General features: G+C 44.2%; 1 protein-coding gene across 2 annotated transcripts in view; it reads right to left on the minus strand.

The window, feature by feature from the left end:
• LOC115107101 (protein lin-7 homolog A) overlaps positions 1-19,732 on the minus strand; it is a 36,603-nt gene that overhangs the window by 10,431 nt on the left and 6,440 nt on the right. For both annotated transcript variants that reach the window (XM_029630486.2, XM_029630487.2), the window contains exons 2-3: positions 8,925-9,043; positions 3,387-3,458 (exon numbers count right to left, since the gene is read on the minus strand). In XM_029630486.2, the coding sequence (XP_029486346.2) occupies positions 3,387-3,458; positions 8,925-9,043 (191 nt within the window). The remainder of the gene's footprint in view (positions 1-3,386; positions 3,459-8,924; positions 9,044-19,732) is intronic.

A 19,732-nucleotide genomic window follows, 5' to 3' on the forward strand; every position in this document is an offset into this window, starting at 1 on the left:
GATTCATGTGAAATGTGCTGAGTGCTGCCCTCCAGGCCTTTGGTCAGCGATGTACTTGAGATGTACTTGGAGACGAGGCTGATGAAACAAGCACCGGCTCAGCTAAACGGAAACTCTCAAGAGGGCGGCACTTTCAAAAGCAGCGCACCATCTCATTTCGATGTCATCCATTGAAATCACTCCCATGGGCGTGGAAGCCAGTGAAATCACTCCCGTGGGCGTGGAAGCTAGTGAAATCACTCCCGTGGGCGTGGAAGCCAGTGAAATCACTCCCGTGGGCGTGGAAGCCAGTGAAATCACTCCCGTGGGCGTGGAAGCCAGTGAAATCACTCCCGTGGGCGTGGAAGCCAGTGAAATCACTCCCGTGGGCGTGGAAGCCAGTGAAATCACTCCCGTGGGCGTGGAAGCCAGTGAAATCACTCCCGTGGGCGTGGAAGCCAGTGAAATCACTCCCGTGGGCGTGGAAGCCAGTGAAATCACTCCCATGGGCGTGGAAGCCAGTGAACGGAGTATGCTCTATGTTAATTGCTGCTCCGCTGGTGGCTGTAGTAAATATGCTTTTGAAAAGACTGGTGATGGACAAGGACAAAGCTGAAAGGCACTTCATGCTGTTGTCATTGCTTTCTTGTGTAAACAGTGTCATAAGGACAATCTTGTTGGCTTTAACACTGTGAAGTACAAGCCCTTTCATGAATTGTAAAGTAGTTTGATTAGACCGATCTACATTCTCTCTTTCAAAACAGCCTTTGAATAAGCTTCGGAGAAAAAAAAGACTTGTTTATGATTATGTACATTATAATGTTGAACAGAGACTTTGAATATTCCACAAATGATGGATATTTGAAGGGAAATGAAAAGGACACGTCACTGTAACAGCAGCATACCATCAACCTCAACACCATTTCATCTGAGCAGGCTAGAAAGAGTATTTTGATATTCCATCAACATCAGACACAGTGGTGTCCTTCAATAGGCCAGTAGGACTGAAGTCGGAAGTTTACATAATGAAATAAACAAGTTTACATGTTGAAATAATTCAAACTTGTTTTTCAACCACTCCACACATTTCTTGTTAACAAATTATAGTTTTGGCAAGTCAGTTAGGGCATCTACTTTGTGCATGACACAAGTCATGTTTCCAACAATTGTTCACATATAATTCACTGTATCACAATTCCAGTGGGTCAGAAGTTTACATACACTAAGTTGACTGTGCCTTTAAACAGCTTAAAATTCCAGGAAATTATGTCATGGCTTTAGAAGCTTCTGATAGGCTAATTGACATAATTTGAGTCAATTGGAGGTGTACCATTGGATGTATTTCAAGGCCTACCTTCAAACTCAGTGCCTCTTTGCTTGACATCATGGGAAAATCAAAAGAAATCAGCCAAGACCTCAGAGAAAAAATTGTAGACCTCCACAAGTCTGGTTCATCCTTGGGAGCAATTTCCAAACGCCTGAAGGTACCACGTTCATCTGTACAAACAATAGTATGCAAGTATAAACACTATGGGACCACGCAGCTGGCATACCGCTCAGGAAGGAGACACGTTCTGTCTCCTAGAGATGAACGTACTTTGGTGCGAAAAGTGCAAATCAATCCCAGAACAACAACAAAGGACCTTGTGGAGATGCTGGAGGAAACAGGTACAAAACTATCTATATCCACAGTAAAACAAGTCCTATATTGACATAAACTGAAAGGCCGCTCAGCAAGGAAGAAGGCACTGCTCCAAAACCACCAATAAAAAAGCCAGACTAAGTTTGCAACTGCACATGGGGACAAAGATTATACTTTTTGGAGAAATGTCCTCTGGTCTGATGAAACAAAAATAGAACAGTTTGGCCATAATGACCATCGTTATGTTTAGAGGAAAAAGGGGTTGGCTTGCAAGCCGAAGAACACTATTCCAACCGCGAAGCACGGGGGTGGCAGAATCATGTTGTGGGGGTGCTTTGCTGCAGGAGGGACTGGTGCACTTCACAAAATAAATGGCATCATGAGGTAGGGAAATTATGTGGATATATCAAAGCAACATCTCAAGACATCAGTCAGGAAGTTAAAGCTTGGTCGCAAATGGGTTTTCCCAAATGGACAATGACCCCAAGCATACTTCCAAAGTTGTGGCAAAATGGCTTAAGGACAACAAAGTCAAGGTATTGGAGTGGCTATCACAAAGCCCTGAACTCAATCTTATAGAAAATGTGTGGGCAGAACTGAAAAAGCGTGTGCGAGCAAGGAGACCTACAAACCTGACTCAGTTACACCAGCTCTATCAGGAGGAATGGGCCAAAATTCACCCAACTTATTGTGGGAAGCTTGTGGAAGGCTACCTGAAACGTTTGACCCAAGTTAAACAATTTAAAGGCAATGCTACCAAATACTAATAGAGTCTATGTAAACTTCTCACCCACTGGGAATGTGATGAAAGAAGTGAAAGCTGAAATGAATAATTCTCTCTACTATTATTCTGACATTCTTAAAATAAAGTGGTGATCCTAACTGACCTAAGACAGGGAATCTTTACTAGGATGAAATGTCAGGAATTGTGAAAAACTGAGTTGAAATGTTTAAATGTCAGGAATTGTGAAAAACTGAGTTTAAATGTATTTGGCTAAGGTGTACATAAACTTCCGACTTTAACTGTATGTCCTTGTATACCTTTCATCCAAGATGGAAATTCACAACACAATCCAGTCTGATGAAAGTCATTAAAAAAGGTTACCCTGTTTACTACTCCTTTAGAAAGGGACTGAACCATAGTCAAAGTTTTACAGAGCATTTGCGATTGAAGAGATGACGTTTCGCTGACAAAAAAAGTGCCCTTTGGAATTGTATTCCACACCAGCCCTAGTTATCTACTCATCCTGCTTGCCCAGTGTTTTCAATCTGTGTCCTACTCCTCTGTGTGCCCAGGCCGTGTAAGAAGATGGGGGCAGCAGTCTCTGGAAGGAGCAGCCAACTGTATCAGTCAGTGTGCGTACCTCCCTACGTTGCCCCATCTCTTCTTCACTCACTCTCTGATGTATTGGTGACACTGGGAAAGAGGACTGTGATGCACTCCTCTCTCCCATCTCACCCTCCCTCTTGATTCCCTCTTTTCCTGTCCCCCTTTCACTGTTAGATGTCTGTTTTATTCTCCTACACAAAAGAAGCTCTCCTCGGAAAGAATATGAATGAGCGGTGGAGGAGGGACTCATTGGTGGAACCTCTCAAGTGTTTACATCCAAGGTCTGCTAATGAGTAATTCATTGTGCACCAAACCTGCTCCACTCTTTGATCATCTGATGGAGACATGGGTGTTTATGTATCTAGGCTACATTGTACAGTATCTTTCAGCCTCAAGTTTGGTCAATACAGTCTGAGATTAGAGTATGTTGCTCACCTTCGCTGTAGCCCGTGCCTGGTACTCCGGACAACCATTGACTGTGATTGTTTCATGCATGTACTGGTACACCTGAAAGAGACAAATGGACAAACCATGAGCGTATTTTCTCAGTACTTTTGAATTTTCTGTAACATTTCCCCAAGTCTCTTGCATGTTCAATCCATGTCGTAGACTACCAGACTTGGTAGTTGGCAGGGTTAGGTTTTTGATTTTCTATTTAAACCTGTATTTTGTGAGTGTTTATTCTTGCAAATACCTTTGTAGATTATGTAGATGTTCATTGGATTTCTTCATCCACCTGGATCCACCTTTCACTGTTAATAAACTGCACACTATTTGGATCCTGCTGCCTCATGCTACTTACTGCCCTTAAGGCTGCTCAAACATCTGGTCCCTACGACAATTAGCATAAGCAAACCGTGATGCATCAGTAAGTACAAGATACTCATAGGACACTGTGGTGTGGCGCTACTACCCCTTTTGGTTATCTCTCATGTGGGTAACACATGGCACTGAGTAAATAAACTGAAGAGAGTGGAGTTTGGAACGGAGTAGTGAGTGGAGCTAAGACTCTTGGTACTGTAGGTGAATTTCCACTAAGGATTTCCCCCCTGTGTTTTACCAAAAAGCCTCAAATTTGTCTGTTTCCAGCTCCACCGCCCAGCCCCTGGTACTCATTGGGCCATGGCCTCAGTGGACTTGTCCTGACTTGGGGCCAAGGCAAGGACACTGGGGCTTTTCACATGATTTTTCGGGCATTATTTAAAATTATAAACGCAACATGCAACAATTTCAGCGATTTTACTGAGTTAAAGTTCATATAAGGAAATGAGTCAATTGAAATAAATTCATTAGGTCCTAATCTATGGATTTCACATGACTGGGTAGGGGTGCGAGCAGGGGTGCAGCCATGGGTGGGGCTGGGAGGGAACTTGGGAGCCAGGCCCACCATCTTTGGACCTTATTCCAGGACACCTCTTCCACATCTACAGTGTGTTCTAACCTCCTCTAAAGAGGAGTCAGCATTACGAGCCAATGGAAAGCTTTCAGGTGTAAAAGAGCTATTTTGAGTTGTTTCTATACAGAACATGACATACTGTATCGACACCATTTACAATAACACCTCCAGCGTATAGTATGACATTATCACACCTTCTTCTGGTGATCCAACAGAAACAACTCGAAACATTATGAATGCTCTGACTAGTGTTGCAGTGTTGAACATTACACGAGACATTGGCCTACATCCCCATACGGGGTCATGTAATTGTTTGATGTGACTCATATGAGCCCTCATCCTTTGTGTGTTTTAGCCAAGAGCCTTGCGACTGGTCCATTCTATAAACATTTTGTCAGTGCATCGTTTGTCATACAAAGATACAGCATCCATCCATCATTGTGAGCCTGATTTAAATACACTTAAGATGTATGGACTGTTGTGTATTCAAGGTCTCAGTGGATGCCTTGCTGTGAGTCAGGAGAATCGTGTCTAGGAAACACGTGAACAACAATAAAAGCTATTTCAATTTGTAATTTGCTTAACTAAATGCACAAACATCCACGAGTTGAAGTGCAAATTGGATGCACCACTAACTACTGCTGAATTACTCAACAAGCAAACCAAATGAAATTGTAACGTCTCAAACCTTCTTAAAGAACAACATTGACTTTTTCATGTGCAGTGAATTGTATTGTTTTTCTCTGGAATGGAAACTAATAGGGATTTTACTCATCAGCTCACACCTCGGTATGTCTCGACACAAGGAGAGCATGTGTTTTCTGGGCTCAACCATCACCAAGTGCTTCATCTGTGTTTCAACAATAAAACAAGTGGTTTCGTGTCGCCTGGGTATATCTGACTGATGAAAAACAAAGTCTGTTGGTTAATATGAAAATAAAAGAATAACCGCAATCCAAAAACAAAATAAATCAATTGGATTTTGTTTTGAGCAAGCAGTTCACATACAAAAATAAGATATTTGAGCTTTTTAGGTTTACCTTTATGAACCCAGTTGAACTCAGTCTGACAACACTGTTAATGAATGAACATAACCTTTTGTTCTGATAATTCATTGGGGGAAAATAATCTCCAATAGCATAAAGAAAACAGTCACAACATGGAACAAATTGCTGTGTTCTTTTCACTGTTCTTTTCACCAGGGAACAAACAGATTCAAAGTGAGGTAGAAAGAGAGTGAGAGAGAAAGAGAGAGAGAGAGAGAGTGAGAAACAGGCAGAGAGAGAGATGGAGAGAGTGAGAGAGAGAGATCTGAAAGACTTGCACTCCTGAAGGCATCATTTCTATCTCATTCCCCCTCCTGTTGCTATGCATCCATCTTTACCTCTGAACACTACTTTCTTCCTGTCCCTCCTGAATATATACTCTCTCTCTCTCTCTTCCAACCTCTCTCTCCTGACTCTCCGGTACACTGGGCGTTTACCACGGCAGGCATTCAATAACCCAGATCTATCTAACCTCTGTGGAAGACTCATGGTGCTTGATGGGCTGGGGGATCCCAGCTTACCGTCAGCCTTACGAGGACGCCACAATGATGGGCTGGGGGCTACCAGTCTTACCGTCAGCCTTACGAGGACGCCACAATGATGGGCTGGGGGCTACCAGTCTTACCGTCAGCCTTACGAGGACGCCACAATGATGGGCTGGGGGCTACCAGTCTTACCGTCAGCCTTACGAGGATGCCACAATGATGGGCTGGGGGCTACCAGTCTTACGAGGACGCCACAATGATGGGCTGGGGGCTACCAGTCTTACCGTCAGCCTTACGAGGACGCCACAATGATGGGCTGGGGGCTACCAGTCTTACCGTCAGCCTTACGAGGACGCCACAATGATGGGCTGGGGGCTACCAGTCTTACCGTCAGCCTTACGAGGACGCCACAATGCCTGATAGTGGAGAGAGCTGCCCGGAGCGTGCCTGGCACGACGCGTGTAACCATGGCTCCCCGAGCAAAATGGGGAAGGATGAGACGGAGAGAGAGCTTGAAGAGCTCTCCTTCTCCTCTCTCTAGCTGACTGAGTTTAAAGTGGTCACTTGGTAGAAGCAAAACGGCATTTAATAACTGTTCATTCACAGACCTCCCTCGCTCTGTCAGCATGACACAAAAAGAGAATATTAAACGCACAGAGATAATTAAATGAAGTGGCTTTCAGCCTTCAGCTCACAGTAAATGCAGTAAGAGACTAAGGTCTGCCCTCAATGGAGTGGCACACAAATCCTTTCCTTTATATCAATTCAAAGTGAGACCCGTATTCATATGCCCTGTTCCATTATCATCAGGCTACTACAACTCTATGATCACATCATTGATTCAGTTCATTGGAACAGACTATGCTTTTTTTTGCAAGGAAAAATTACCTGCATTGTTTTGTGACTAATGAAAGTCATGATTCGATTTCATGTGTGGTTGAATCGTTTGCTCGGGCCTGTCGGATGATTTTCATCAGGACCAGTTCTTGATATGCATAACGCTTTAAGTCAAGCCAACAGAGTGGCTGGAAATCATCATAATCTCCATCATTTCCCGCTGGTTAGCGCTCCCAGTCGTCTTCCCTGGTGTCCTTCCCTTTCCATTTGCAAAGCAGATTGACTCTGACAACTCATTCAGGGACTTTCCCTGAGCTCTGAGATGTCATTGATAGACAAGGTTGGGAAGAGCAACGCTCCTCCTCACTCCATCTCTCTGTAATTGGGGGTCTTTCACCTTAGCAGGCATTTCCATCCCACATCAATTTCCCCTATCAACAGTTAGCCAGTTAACCCCCTCACCCATAGCTTGGCTGATTCATGTGGCTGTAAATACTATTGACACTGTGAAGAAGGTTTTCACCCGGATCACCTCTGACTTCTACAGTAGAGACATGATCAAGCTACCCTGGTCTGTGGGATTCTGTGTCTGCTCATCAGACCATGAAATGAGCTTCACAAGCAGATATGAGATGAGGGGAACAAATCTAATCGCTCAATTATAATACCTGGTGGCCCCAGCTCAACGCAGAATAGGTCATCTGCACTAATGAAATGACACGCAGGTGAATCCCAATACCGAGCAACTATACATGGCTCTGAAGCAACCTTTAACCTTCCTGTAATCGCTGTGGAGGAAATGATTTAATGACCTACTATGTTGTTTAATTGAACATACTATGCTGTTTTTACTTGGAGAATTGTCCTTTGTTATACGTCAGTATTTTGCTGATACAGGCTTGTCTTGTGTGACTTAGTCATTTGTCTGGGCGTACAGATAAGAGCCGTTTAGGTGTGACTGCAGTATGTGACATTCTGTTATAACAATCTACAGGAACCTAGACGTGTGGAACCAACATGCAGGACGGAACAGACAACGGTGACACTGTTGAGTGGTTGTTATTGATTGCTTCATTTTTGCAAATCTAATAATAAAGTTGTTTTGAAGAATACAGTCTCTCTCCTTTTGGTTAGAATCCCCACGACGTGGCTCGCTCAACTACAAAGATTTCCCATCTGCAGACATATTCCAGCACAGAACAGGGGCCAGATGAGGTCAAATGTGATTACATTACGATTAACTCGCCAACGTAGCTCAAAAAGGCTCAGCAGTCTAGTCCTGCTATGTCAGGGTATTAAGAGCGAGCCGCAGGGAAGTGTTTTTTACGATGCTCGTCACTATCCATTGTCCGGGAAAAATTTGCGTGGAATCATTTGCATGTGTAATAAAAGTGAATACAGGGGTTGTGACCGCATGTTGGAAGTTACACACATGCGACAAAGCACGTACGGCAAGGTATTGCTCAATTCACATAAATGCCATGTTCTCTGCTCTTCCATAGAGACATGGGAGTATTTATTGTCTTGGGAGGCTGTTAAACCACTGACATGAACGCCACAGCTGTTGAATGTTGCTGATAACGACCACTCATCTTCACTCCCCAGCTCCTCTAGCAGTCAGACCTCTATGAGAAAGAGCCATTCTGCACCGTGGCAAAGTGTCAGCTCACACAAGAACGTAATTGACTGGAAACTATGGCCGGTCAGCCTCTGCAACCAATCCAAGCGGATCCTCTCTAGTTTCCCTGATGACTGGATGTGTTGTTGGTGGTTGAAGTGTTTCTCTCGCTCTTTCCCTCTCAATGGCCAGCTGTTGTAAAAGAGTCTGTAGGGTGCTGCCTAGCTGCTACTCCTGGCAGAGACATGACGCCTCCCCCACCACCAGGCAGCACCAGGCTCCAGTGTCTCTGCCTGACTCCCAGGCCAGGCTTCTCTCATCCTGCTGTCCAATGAAAGGGCCAGCCCACCCTGACATTTCCTTTAGTAGATTACATTTCCTACTAGATGACCTCAGTCTGTATTGATGGCCCTCTTACCCTTCAGTCTGTGTGTCTGAGCTGACCACGTCTGGGAAAACACCCCTAAAAGTCTGCATTGTTGTGTAGCCACATTTATTCATTCAAATAACCATCAGTCACCTGTGGTCAATTTCCCTGTGTTGGCAGGAGGAAAAGGACCCTGGGGCCGTGGTGCAGGGGAATCGACTCACCTCTCTAATGGCTGTGCAGAACTCACTCTGCAACACCAACTTCAGGGACTGCAGCTTGTGACCCGGGACGTCTCCGGACTCCTGTAGCTTCTCCAGCAGCTCAATCGCCCTGGCTACATCTGACAGAGAGAGAGAGAGAGAGAGAGAGAGAGAGAGAGAGAGAGAGAGAGAGAGAGAGAAAGAAAGAGAGAGAGAGAGAGAGAGAGAGAGAGAGAGAGAGAGAGAGAGAGAGAGAGAGAGAGAGAGAGAGAGAGAGAGAGAGAGAGAGAGAGAGAGAGAGAGAGGCAGAGAGAAAGGGAGAGAGAAATGGAGAGGCAGAGAGAGAGGAAAAGGTAGAGAGAGGTGGAGAAAGTCAGAGAGAGAGCGAGAGAGGGGGTAAGAAGGGGAAAAAATGCCCCATTGAATTACATTAACAGCAGAGCCTTGAAAAAGAAGTCCGGAGCGAATCGATAGAGAGGATAATGGAAAAAAACTGAGTCAGGGCCAAGGGGATCAAGAGAGAGAGAGAGAGAGAGAGAGAGAGAGAAGCAATCCCAGCGTAGTTTGTATTAGGCCTGCTCCATGCATGAGAAAATGGGGGGCGGACTTCAAGGTAGAGCATCGTTCCGTTCAAAGCGAGCGAATCCTGGCATGAGCGGGCACCGCGGTCATTAGATCCTTTTAAAACAAACCCATGATGCCCTAAGTTAAAGACTTCTATGTCTAGTAAACTCTCCACTCCTAATTATCATCCCCTGAAAAAATCCAGCATAAAACAGATTATTTTCAGGAAAAAATGATAGAAATGAGAGTACATGCTGGAAGGGGAGAGGAGGGATTTGATGCTCAGCCTAATCGTTGGGTCAGTTGTTTTAGAAGAAACAAAATAAAAAGCAGTTGGTGGATAATGTGCATCTGTCAACCCTTTATCCCTTCAGCATGTGCAAAAACCAAACTACACAGTTTGCAACTAGCGAGTCGCTGGAAAATGATCAAACCACTTGTAATCGACTACAGATATTCGATTTTTCATACCTAGCTTGATGTCGAACACAGTGACACAGTCTCACTCAGAAGAAATAGCAAGATTATGTTTTGGAGTTGATAATATAGTTTAGATGTTAAAAATCTAAAAATGTCAAATCGTTAAGTGAGTCTACTTTATTAATCCAAGAAATATCCAACTATATGTAGCTCAACTATATGTAGACTATATACATTCTTTGAATAGCAAATGTATACAGAGGCTAAGATCAAGGATTCTGAACAACCTTAAACACCATTACCCTGGTGTTGAACTAGCACCACGCTCTGTACAACACCAATAGAGAGAGGTAAACAACCGACGATGTTTACAAACATCACGCCGAACCCAGGGAGGCTGGACTGAGGGAAGACAATCTAGTTTAACCCGGTGAGGCAGAGAGGAGGCAGAAAAGCTATTACTGTTTACAGACCTAGGGCGAACTAGGTAAGAGGAGGGAGAACTGCATACATAGAACCTGTGGTTGTTTAGGCAGGTTAGTTTTGTGCCAGTATTTAAGTATTTGTGCCAGTATTTAAGCAGTCAAATTACTAATTACTGTTAGTACACAAGTATACATGGAGAAAGAACATGATACCCAGAGTACCAGCGTGGATTACATTAAACCAGAAGAAATGGTGGGGTTGATTTCCATCAGGATTGGTTACTGCAAGCCACAAAGTGTTGTCAGGGAGATCTTTACAGGGCATTCATCACCCTAATTCCACGACTCCACTCAGCATCTTCTGTAATGATGGCCAAGTGTCAGCCAAGATAATATCGCATAGAATGTTCTATAGGATGTGCAAAAAATATATGTTTTATTGTCACGTACACCGGATAGGTGCAGTGAAATGTATTTTTTTACAGGGTCAGCCATAGCAAATGAAGGTTTATGTGCCTTGCTCAAGGGCACATCGGCTGATTTTATTTCACCTTGTCGGCTCAGGTATTGTTAGGGATTTCCTCCTCTTCTTCCGAAGAAGAGAGGCGAAAAGGATCAGAGGACCAATACGCGGCGTGGTAAGTGTCCATGGTTCTTTTAATACGAAATAGTACACATGAACAACTGAATACAAAAACGTGGAAAACCTAAACATCCTTATCTGGTGCACACAGAGACAGGAACAATCACCCACGAAACACTCAAAGAATATGGCTGCCTAAATATGGTTCCCAATCAGAGACAACGATAAACACCTGCCTCTGATTGAGAACTACTCCAGGCAGCCATAGACTATTCTAGACAACCCCACTAACCACAATCCCATGACCTACAAAAAACCCCAAGACAAAACACACCACATAAATAACCCATGTCACACCCTGGCCTGACCAAAATAATAAAGAAAACACAAAATACTAAGACCAGGGCGTGACAGGTATTCGAACCAGCGACTTTTCAGTTACTGGCCGAACACTCAAAGCTTAGGCTGAGACTCGGTGTGGGTGGTATAGTCCACCCTAGAGGCAGATTGTTGCCTGAAATGTCAGACTTGGTCAAGAACCCGAAACTACGGGGAGACGAGAGCAGAATTACAGCTGGTCCATAGGGAGTCGAACACAGGAAAGGGGACACTTTTCTCTGAACCTGTGAGTGTGTATGGAGGGATAAAACAGTATTCAGTATTCAGTATTACTACTTTACATTACCCCTGCAACAGAGCTCTGCAATGGTAATGTAGCTAATGTACAGAATTTCCAACAGATTTAATAAGCGTCCAATGAGTCCGTAAGTAAGGTGAATGAGGTTGTACAATATTGTGCACCATATCTGTAAAAAAGAGAGTTAGCATTTCACTAATGAGTGGCCAGTAATCTGCTGGTATTATTCCAAGCAGCCTGGTTAGTTTTATGAGTGTTTATTTCTCATTATAGCGAGGTCAGGGCCAGATCAGGAGAGATTTTGCCTTCTCTCATTTGCCCATTACCACCAATTTCTTCATCCTCGTCAAGGTCTCTGATGAGGCCTCCAACATCGAGCAACGCTTCAAAGATTAAGATTTCTAAAACATTTTTGTTTATAGATGGGATTTCTCGGGAGGTCAGTTTTTGTACTTTGACACAGATCAAAAACAATAGCTGGGAGTCTCCACCTGTTCAGCACCACTTTCAAGTAGTTTGGCTTTCAACTTCGGTCTGGGGAATTAAATTAATACATTCTTTGAAATAAACTGGGTTATAGGCTAAGAAGCTATTTTGTAAAAGTAAAGCAAACCGTGTTTGGTTGCTAAAGGGAAGGATTTCGACTGGGTATCAAGTTGTTTGAAAGGAGAAAGAGAAGAAGATCTGTCAGTCCGGAAAGGCGAGGAAGTGTTTTAGGCTACAAGCAATCAAAGGCAGTAATTTAGACCTTCATTTGAATATCAAAAATATCACAAATACCGTAACGAGGCCATATATGCCATGCCCCATCTCCCCTATTCAGACTGTCCAGTGTCTATGACCAGTCAGTCAACACCCCAGCAGTGAATAGGGATTGTTGCTACCAGATGTGACAGTTGTTATCCCCCTAAACCAGAGATGAGGGCTAGACTACAGCAGAGCCTCTCCTGCTCCTAGAGTTATTACAGGTAATCGGTCATAAAAGCCTCCCCTCTCCAACAGTCGTCAAACCCACTGGCTACAGGTCATCTACAAGTCTCTGCTAGCTAAAGCCCCGCCTTATCTCAGCTCACTGGTCACCATAGCAGCACCCACTCGTGGCACGCGCTCCAGCAGGTATATCTCACTGGTCACCCCCAAAGCCAATTCCTCCTTTGGTCGTCTTTCCTTCCAGTTCTCTGCTGCCCATGACTGGAACAAATTGCAAAAATCTCTGAAGCTGGAGACTCACATCTCCCTCACTAGCTTTAAGCACCAGCTGTCAGAGCATATTACAGATCACTGCACCTGTACATAGCCCATCTGTAAACAGCCCATCTATCTACCTACCTCATCCCCATACTGGTATTTATTTATTTATTTATTTTGCTCCTTTGCACCCCAGTAACTCTACCTGCACATTCATCTTCTGCCGATCTACCATTCCAGTGTTTAATTGCTATATTGTAATTACTTCGCCATCATGGCCTATTTATTTCCTTAACTTAGCTCATTTGCACTCACTGTATATAGACTATTTGCTTTCTTTTGTTCTACTGTATTATTGACTTTATGTTTTGTTTATTCCATGTGTAACTCTGTGTTGTTGTATGTGTCGAATTGCTACGCTTTATCTTGGCCAGGTCGCAGTTGCAAATGAGAACTTGTTCTCAACTAGCCTCCCTGGTTAAATAAAGGTAAATAAAAATCAAATAAATAAATAAATAAAAAGTTGCATTTCATTTGCTGCATCGTGACACATATCATGCCCATCATCCACCCTGCTTCCCTTGGTCTGCTAGCTCATCCACTCTACAAGCACTGTCATGTCGATTTGTTTCAATAAGTAGATGGCTATTTGTGGACAGAATGTCTTGGACAGACCGTGGATAGTGTTGTGTGATAATTGGTGTAGAACATGCAGCAGTAATAGAACACCATCCAGTCCTGTGAGGAGCTGCCTACGTCAGGCATTTCTGCTGGAATCCTGTATTTTGTCTACGGTGTGAGGAGTGAGACATCAAATGGTTTCCTCTGTGTGTGATCTAAGGGGTATAAACCCCCAGGGTATAAGATTTGCTTGGCAGCCCTGGGTGATTTGCTGTTTCAATAACTATGGGAATCCAGGTACAGAGTTATGTCACATCCACATAGCTTTGTCTGCAACGACTCCCAAATAAGACACGTTATAATGACGCATCACATCAAATCCCTGTGTGGTGCATTCAGCCACATCACCTAGGAGACCAAGTGAGACCAAGTCCTTACTAATCTGACCTTATAGTTGGCTATGTAGACACACACAGACCAGTAAAACCATGGTCATATTGAGCTACACCACCACTAGCATCAACATTATACCCTGACTACACCGCTCGTGTCGCGAGTGCGAGCGTTGCAAAATAAATTTAGAAATCTATGTTATTCAATTATTGCACACACACACTGCTCGCGCGTGCCAACAAGCGTCTGCGTTGCCAAGGGCTAAAATCTGTCCCAGTTCTACTTGTGACGCAGATCGCGCTGCAAGTCCTGCCTCTCCCATCTCCTCATTGGTTTATAGAAGCAGGTACCCACATGCCATCTCCTCATTGGTTATACCCACATGGGTGACTGAAAGACGAACGAGGTCGGTGGCGGTAATGCACCTAATTTATGAAAGCTGCCAATCGCAATATAAAGTCCAGGGAAGAAAAGGCCTGGAAGGAGGAGAGATGACTAGAAACAATTCGGTTGACCGTCTTATGTGTGGATTAATTGTTTGAGTAGAGGACCTTGTGCATTTCAGGTAAAATTACAACTCAATGTTTATATCCCAGGACAAATTACCTAGCAACAGCAAGCTAGCTAAATAGGACAAATTAGCTAGCAAGTGCAAGCTAGCTAAATTGCCATAAACGTGTAACGCTTTTCGACCTGTCCCCAAATTAATGTAATTGGTTCAGAGTTTGTTTTGATATTTTAACCTGCGTGTCGTGATTGCGTTTGGTGTGGGGGGGGACAGAATTAATTAATGCACGATGGCGCACACGCGCAGCCGGTTTGGGTTCCGTGTTGCTGTCCCTCAGCCTACAATGCTAATAAAAAGGAAAACTGCTCTGTAAGAGTAGCTCTACACACCACTAAGAATACCCTCACCGCCCACATGGCGTGGCCTGTTACCAAGCCGGAGCCACTCCATGAATAACTACAGTACATCTGGAGGGTAACACACAGTCAGCCAACACCAACCTGGCCTGCCTTACTAACTAACACTCCAACCCATCTGAGAGAGGAACTTGAGATTATGCATGGATCTGGCCCCCTCTCTCTCTCTCTCTCTATTCCACTTCATTAAAATAACATGGCTCAGTGAAGCCCCAGGATAGGATACCAGTCCTGTAGGCCTACAGATCTCCTCTCTTTTGGATTTCCTCACTCCACTGAGATGGATTCATTTGAAACCAATGGAAGTCAGTGGCGGGAATCCACTCAACTACTAAGTCATTAGCATCCTCCTCATCGTTCCTCTTCTCCACACTCCAATGAGATGGATTCACTCAACTACTAAGTCATTAGCATCCTCCTCGTCGTTCCTCTTCTCCATACTCCAATGAGATGGATTCACTCAACTACTAAGTCATTAGCATCCTCCTCGTCGTTCCTCTTCTCCACACTCCAATGAGATGGATTCCCTCAACTACTAAGTCATTAGCATCCTCCTTCTCCACACTCCAATGAGATCCCTCAACTACTAAGTCATTAGCATCGTTCCTCTTCTCCACACTCCAATGAGATGGATTCCCTCAACTACTAAGTCATTAGCATCCTCCTCGTCGTTCCTCTTCTCCACACTCCAATGAGATGGATTCCCTCAACTACTAAGTCATTAGCATCCTCCTCGTCGTTCCTCTTCTCCACACTCCAATGAGATGGATTCCCTCAACTACTAAGTCATTAGCATCCTCCTCGTCGTTCCTCTTCTCCACACTCCAATGAGATGGATTCACTCAACTACTAAGTCATTAGCTCCACACTCCAATGAGATGGATTCACTCAACTACTAAGTCATTAGCATCCTCCTCGTCGTTCCTCTTCTCCACACTCCAATGAGATGGATTCCCTCAACTACTAAGTCATTAGCATTCTCCTACTAAGTCATTAGCATTCTCCTCTTCTCTTCACACTCCAATGAGATGGATTCACTCAACTACTAAGTCATTAGCATTCTCCTCGTCGTTCCTCTTCTCCACACTCCAATGAGATGGATTCACTCAACTACTAAGTCATTAGCATCTCTCCTCTTCTCCACACTCCAATGAGATGGATTCACTCAACTACTAAGTCATTAGCATCCTCCTCCTCGTTCCTCTTCTCCACACTCCAATGAGATGGATTCACTCAACTACTAAGTCATTAGCATCCTCCTCGTCGTTCCTCTTCTCCACACTCCAATGAGATGGATTCACTCAACTACTAAGTCATTAGCATCCTCCTCGTCGTTCCTCTTCTCCACACTCCAATGAGATGGATTCACTCAACTACTAAGTCATTAGCATCCTCCTCGTCGTTCCTCTTCTCCACACTCCAATGAGATGGATTCCCTCAACTACTAAGTCATTAGCATCCTCCTCGTCGTTCCTCTTCTCCACACTCCAATGAGATGGATTCCCTCAACTACTAAGTCATTAGCATCCTCCTCCTCGTTCCTCTTCTCCACACTCCAATGAGATGGATTCACTCAACTACTAAGTCATTAGCATCCTCCTCGTCACTCAACTACTAAGTTCCTCTTCTCCACACTCCAATGAGATGGATTCACTCAACTACTAAGTCATTAGCATTCTCCTCGTCGTTCCTCTTCTCCACACTCCAATGAGATGGATTCCTCAACTACTAAGTCATTAGCATTCTCCTCGTCGTTCCTCTTCTCCACACTCCAATGAGATGGATTCCCTCAACTACTAAGTCATTAGCATTCTCCTCGTCGTTCCTCTTCTCCACACTCCAATGAGATGGATTCACTCAACTACTAAGTCATTAGCATTCTCCTTCTCCTCTTCTCCACACTCCAATGAGATGGATTCACTCAACTACTAAGTCATTAGCATTCTCCTCGTCGTTCCTCTTCTCCACACTCCAATGAGATGGATTCACTCAACTACTAAGTCATTAGCATTCTCCTCGTGCTCCTCTTCTCCACACTCCAATGAGATGGATTCACTCAACTACTAAGTCATTAGCATTGAGATGGATTCTCCTACTAAGTCATTAGCATTCTCCTCGTCTTCCTCTTCTCCACACTCCAATGAGATGGATTCACTCAACTACTAAGTCATTAGCATCCTCCTCCTCGTTCCTCTTCTCCACACTCCAATGAGATGGATTCACTCAACTACTAAGTCATTAGCATCCTCCTCGCCGCTCCTCTTCTCCACACTCCAATGAGATGGATTCACTCAACTACTAAGTCATTAGCATCCTCCTCGTCGTTCCTCTTCTCCACACTCCAATGAGATGGATTCCTCAACTACTAAGTCATTAGCATTCTCCTCGTCCGTTCCTCTTCTCCACACTCCAATGAGATGGATTCACTCAACTACTAAGTCATTAGCATCCTCCTCGTCGTTCCTCTTCTCCACACTCCAATGAGATGGATTCACCTCAACTACTAAGTCATTAGCATTCTCCTCGTTTCCTCTTCTCCACACTCCAATGAGATGGATTCACTCAACTACTAAGTCATTAGCATTCTCCTCGTCGTTCCTCTTCTCCACACTCCAATGAGATGGATTCACTCAACTACTAAGTCATTAGCATTCTCCTCGTCGTTCCTCTTCTCCACACTCCAATGAGATGGATTCACTCAACTACTAAGTCATTAGCATTCTCCTCGTCGTTCCTCTTCTCCACACTCCAATGAGATGGATTCCTCAACTACTAAGTCATTAGATGGATTCCTCTTCTCCACACTCCAATGAGATGGATTCCCTCAACTACTAAGTCATTAGCATTCTCCTCGTCGTTCCTCTTCTCCACACTCCAATGAGATGGATTCACTCAACTACTAAGTCATTAGCATCCTCCTCGTCGTTCCTCTTCTCCACACTCCAATGAGATGGATTCACTCAACTACTAAGTCATTAGCATCCTCCTCGTCGTTCCTCTTCTCCACACTCCAATGAGATTAGATTCACTCAACTACTAATGTCATTAGCATTAGCTCCTCCTCGTCGTTCCTCTTCTCCACACTCCAATGAGATGGATTCACTCAACTACTAAGTCATTAGCATTCTCCTCGTCGTTCCTCTTCTCCACACTCCAATGAGATGGATTCACTCAACTACTAAGTCATTAGCATTCTCCTCGGAGATGGATTCACTCAACTACTAAGTCATTAGCATTCTCCTCGTCGTTCCTCTTCTCCACACTCCAATGAGATGGATTCCTCAACTACTAAGTCATTAGCATTCTCCTCGCCGTTCCTCTTCTTCCACACTCCAATGAGATGGATTCACTCAACTACTAAGTCATTAGCATCCTCCTCTTCTCCACACTCCAATGAGATGGATTCACTCAACTACTAAGTCATTAGCATTCCTCTTTCTCCACACTCCAATGAGATGGATTCACTCAACTACTAAGTCATTAGCATTCTCCTCGTCGTTCCTCTTCTCCACACTCCAATGAGATGGATTCACTCAACTACTAAGTCATTAGCAGCATCCTCTCTCGTCGTTCCTCTTCTCCACACTCCAATGAGATGGATTCACTCAACTACTAAGTCATTAGCATTCTCCTCGTCGTTCCTCTTCTCCAGACTCCAATGAGATGGATTCACTCAACTACTAAGTCATTAGCTTCTCCTCGTCGTTCCTCTTCTCCAATCCAATGAGATGGATTCACTCAACTACTAAGTCATTAGCATTCTCCTCGTCGTTCCTCTTCTCCACACTCCAATGAGATGGATTCACTCAACTACTAAGTCATTAGCATTCTCCTCGCATCCAATGAGATGGATTCACTCAACTACTAAGTCATTAGCATTCTCCTCGTCGTTCCTCTTCTCCACACTCCAATGAGATGGATTCACTCAACTACTAAGTCATTAGCATTCTCCTCGTCGTTCCTCTTCTCCACACTCCAATGAGATGGATTCACTCAACTACTAAGTCATTAGCATTCTCCTCTCTCTCCACACTCCAATGAGATGGATTCACTCAACTACTAAGTCATTAGCATTCTCCTCGTCGTTCCTCTTCTCCACACTCCAATGAGATGGATTCACTCAACTACTAAGTCATTAGCATTCTCCTCGTCGTTCCTCTTCTCCACACTCCAATGAGATGGATTCACTCAACTACTAAGTCATTAGCATTCTCCTCAACTGCTAAGTCATTAGCATCCTCCTCGCTTCCTCTTCTCCACACTCCAATGAGATGGATTCACTCAACTACTAAGTCATTAGCATCCTCCTCGTCGTTCCTCTTCTCCACACTCCAATGAGATGGATTCACTCAACTACTAAGTCATTAGCATCCTCCCTCCTTCCTCTTCTCCACACTCCAATGAGATGGATTCACTCAACTACTAAGTCATTAGCATTCTCCTCGTCGTTCCTCTTCTCCACACTCCAATGAGATGGATTCACTCAACTACTAAGTCATTAGCATTCTCCTCGTCATTCCTCTTCTCCACACTCCAATGAGATGGATTCCCTCAACTACTAAGTCATTAGCATCCTCCTCGTCGTTCCTCTTCTCCACACTCAAATGAGATGGATTCACTCAACTACTAAGTCATTAGCATTCTCCTCGTCGTTCCTCTTCTCCACACTCAAATGAGATGGATTCACTCAACTACTAAGTCATTAGCATTCTCCTCGTCGTTCCTCTTCTCCACACTCCAATGAGATGGATTCACTCAACTACTAAGTCATTAGCATTCTCCTCGTCGTTCCTCTTCTCCACACTCCAATGAGATGGATTCACTCAACTACTAAGTCATTAGCATTCTCCTCGTCGCTCCTCTTCTCCACACTCCAATGAGATGGATTCACTCAACTACTAAGTCATTAGCATTCTCCTCGTCGTTCCTCTTCTCCACACTCCAATGAGACTTCAGCCCCCTTGGCGCTTCACCAACTCTAGAGATGGACTCAAGGGGTCCAGATGTGTGTAACATCTGTGGGACTCAACCCTCCTCCACGAAATGAAAATATTCAAAGAGCAGTTACTGTATG

The sequence above is a fragment of the Oncorhynchus nerka genome, linkage group LG23 (assembly GCF_034236695.1).
Source record: "Oncorhynchus nerka isolate Pitt River linkage group LG23, Oner_Uvic_2.0, whole genome shotgun sequence".
Classification (NCBI taxonomy): domain Eukaryota; kingdom Metazoa; phylum Chordata; class Actinopteri; order Salmoniformes; family Salmonidae; genus Oncorhynchus; species Oncorhynchus nerka.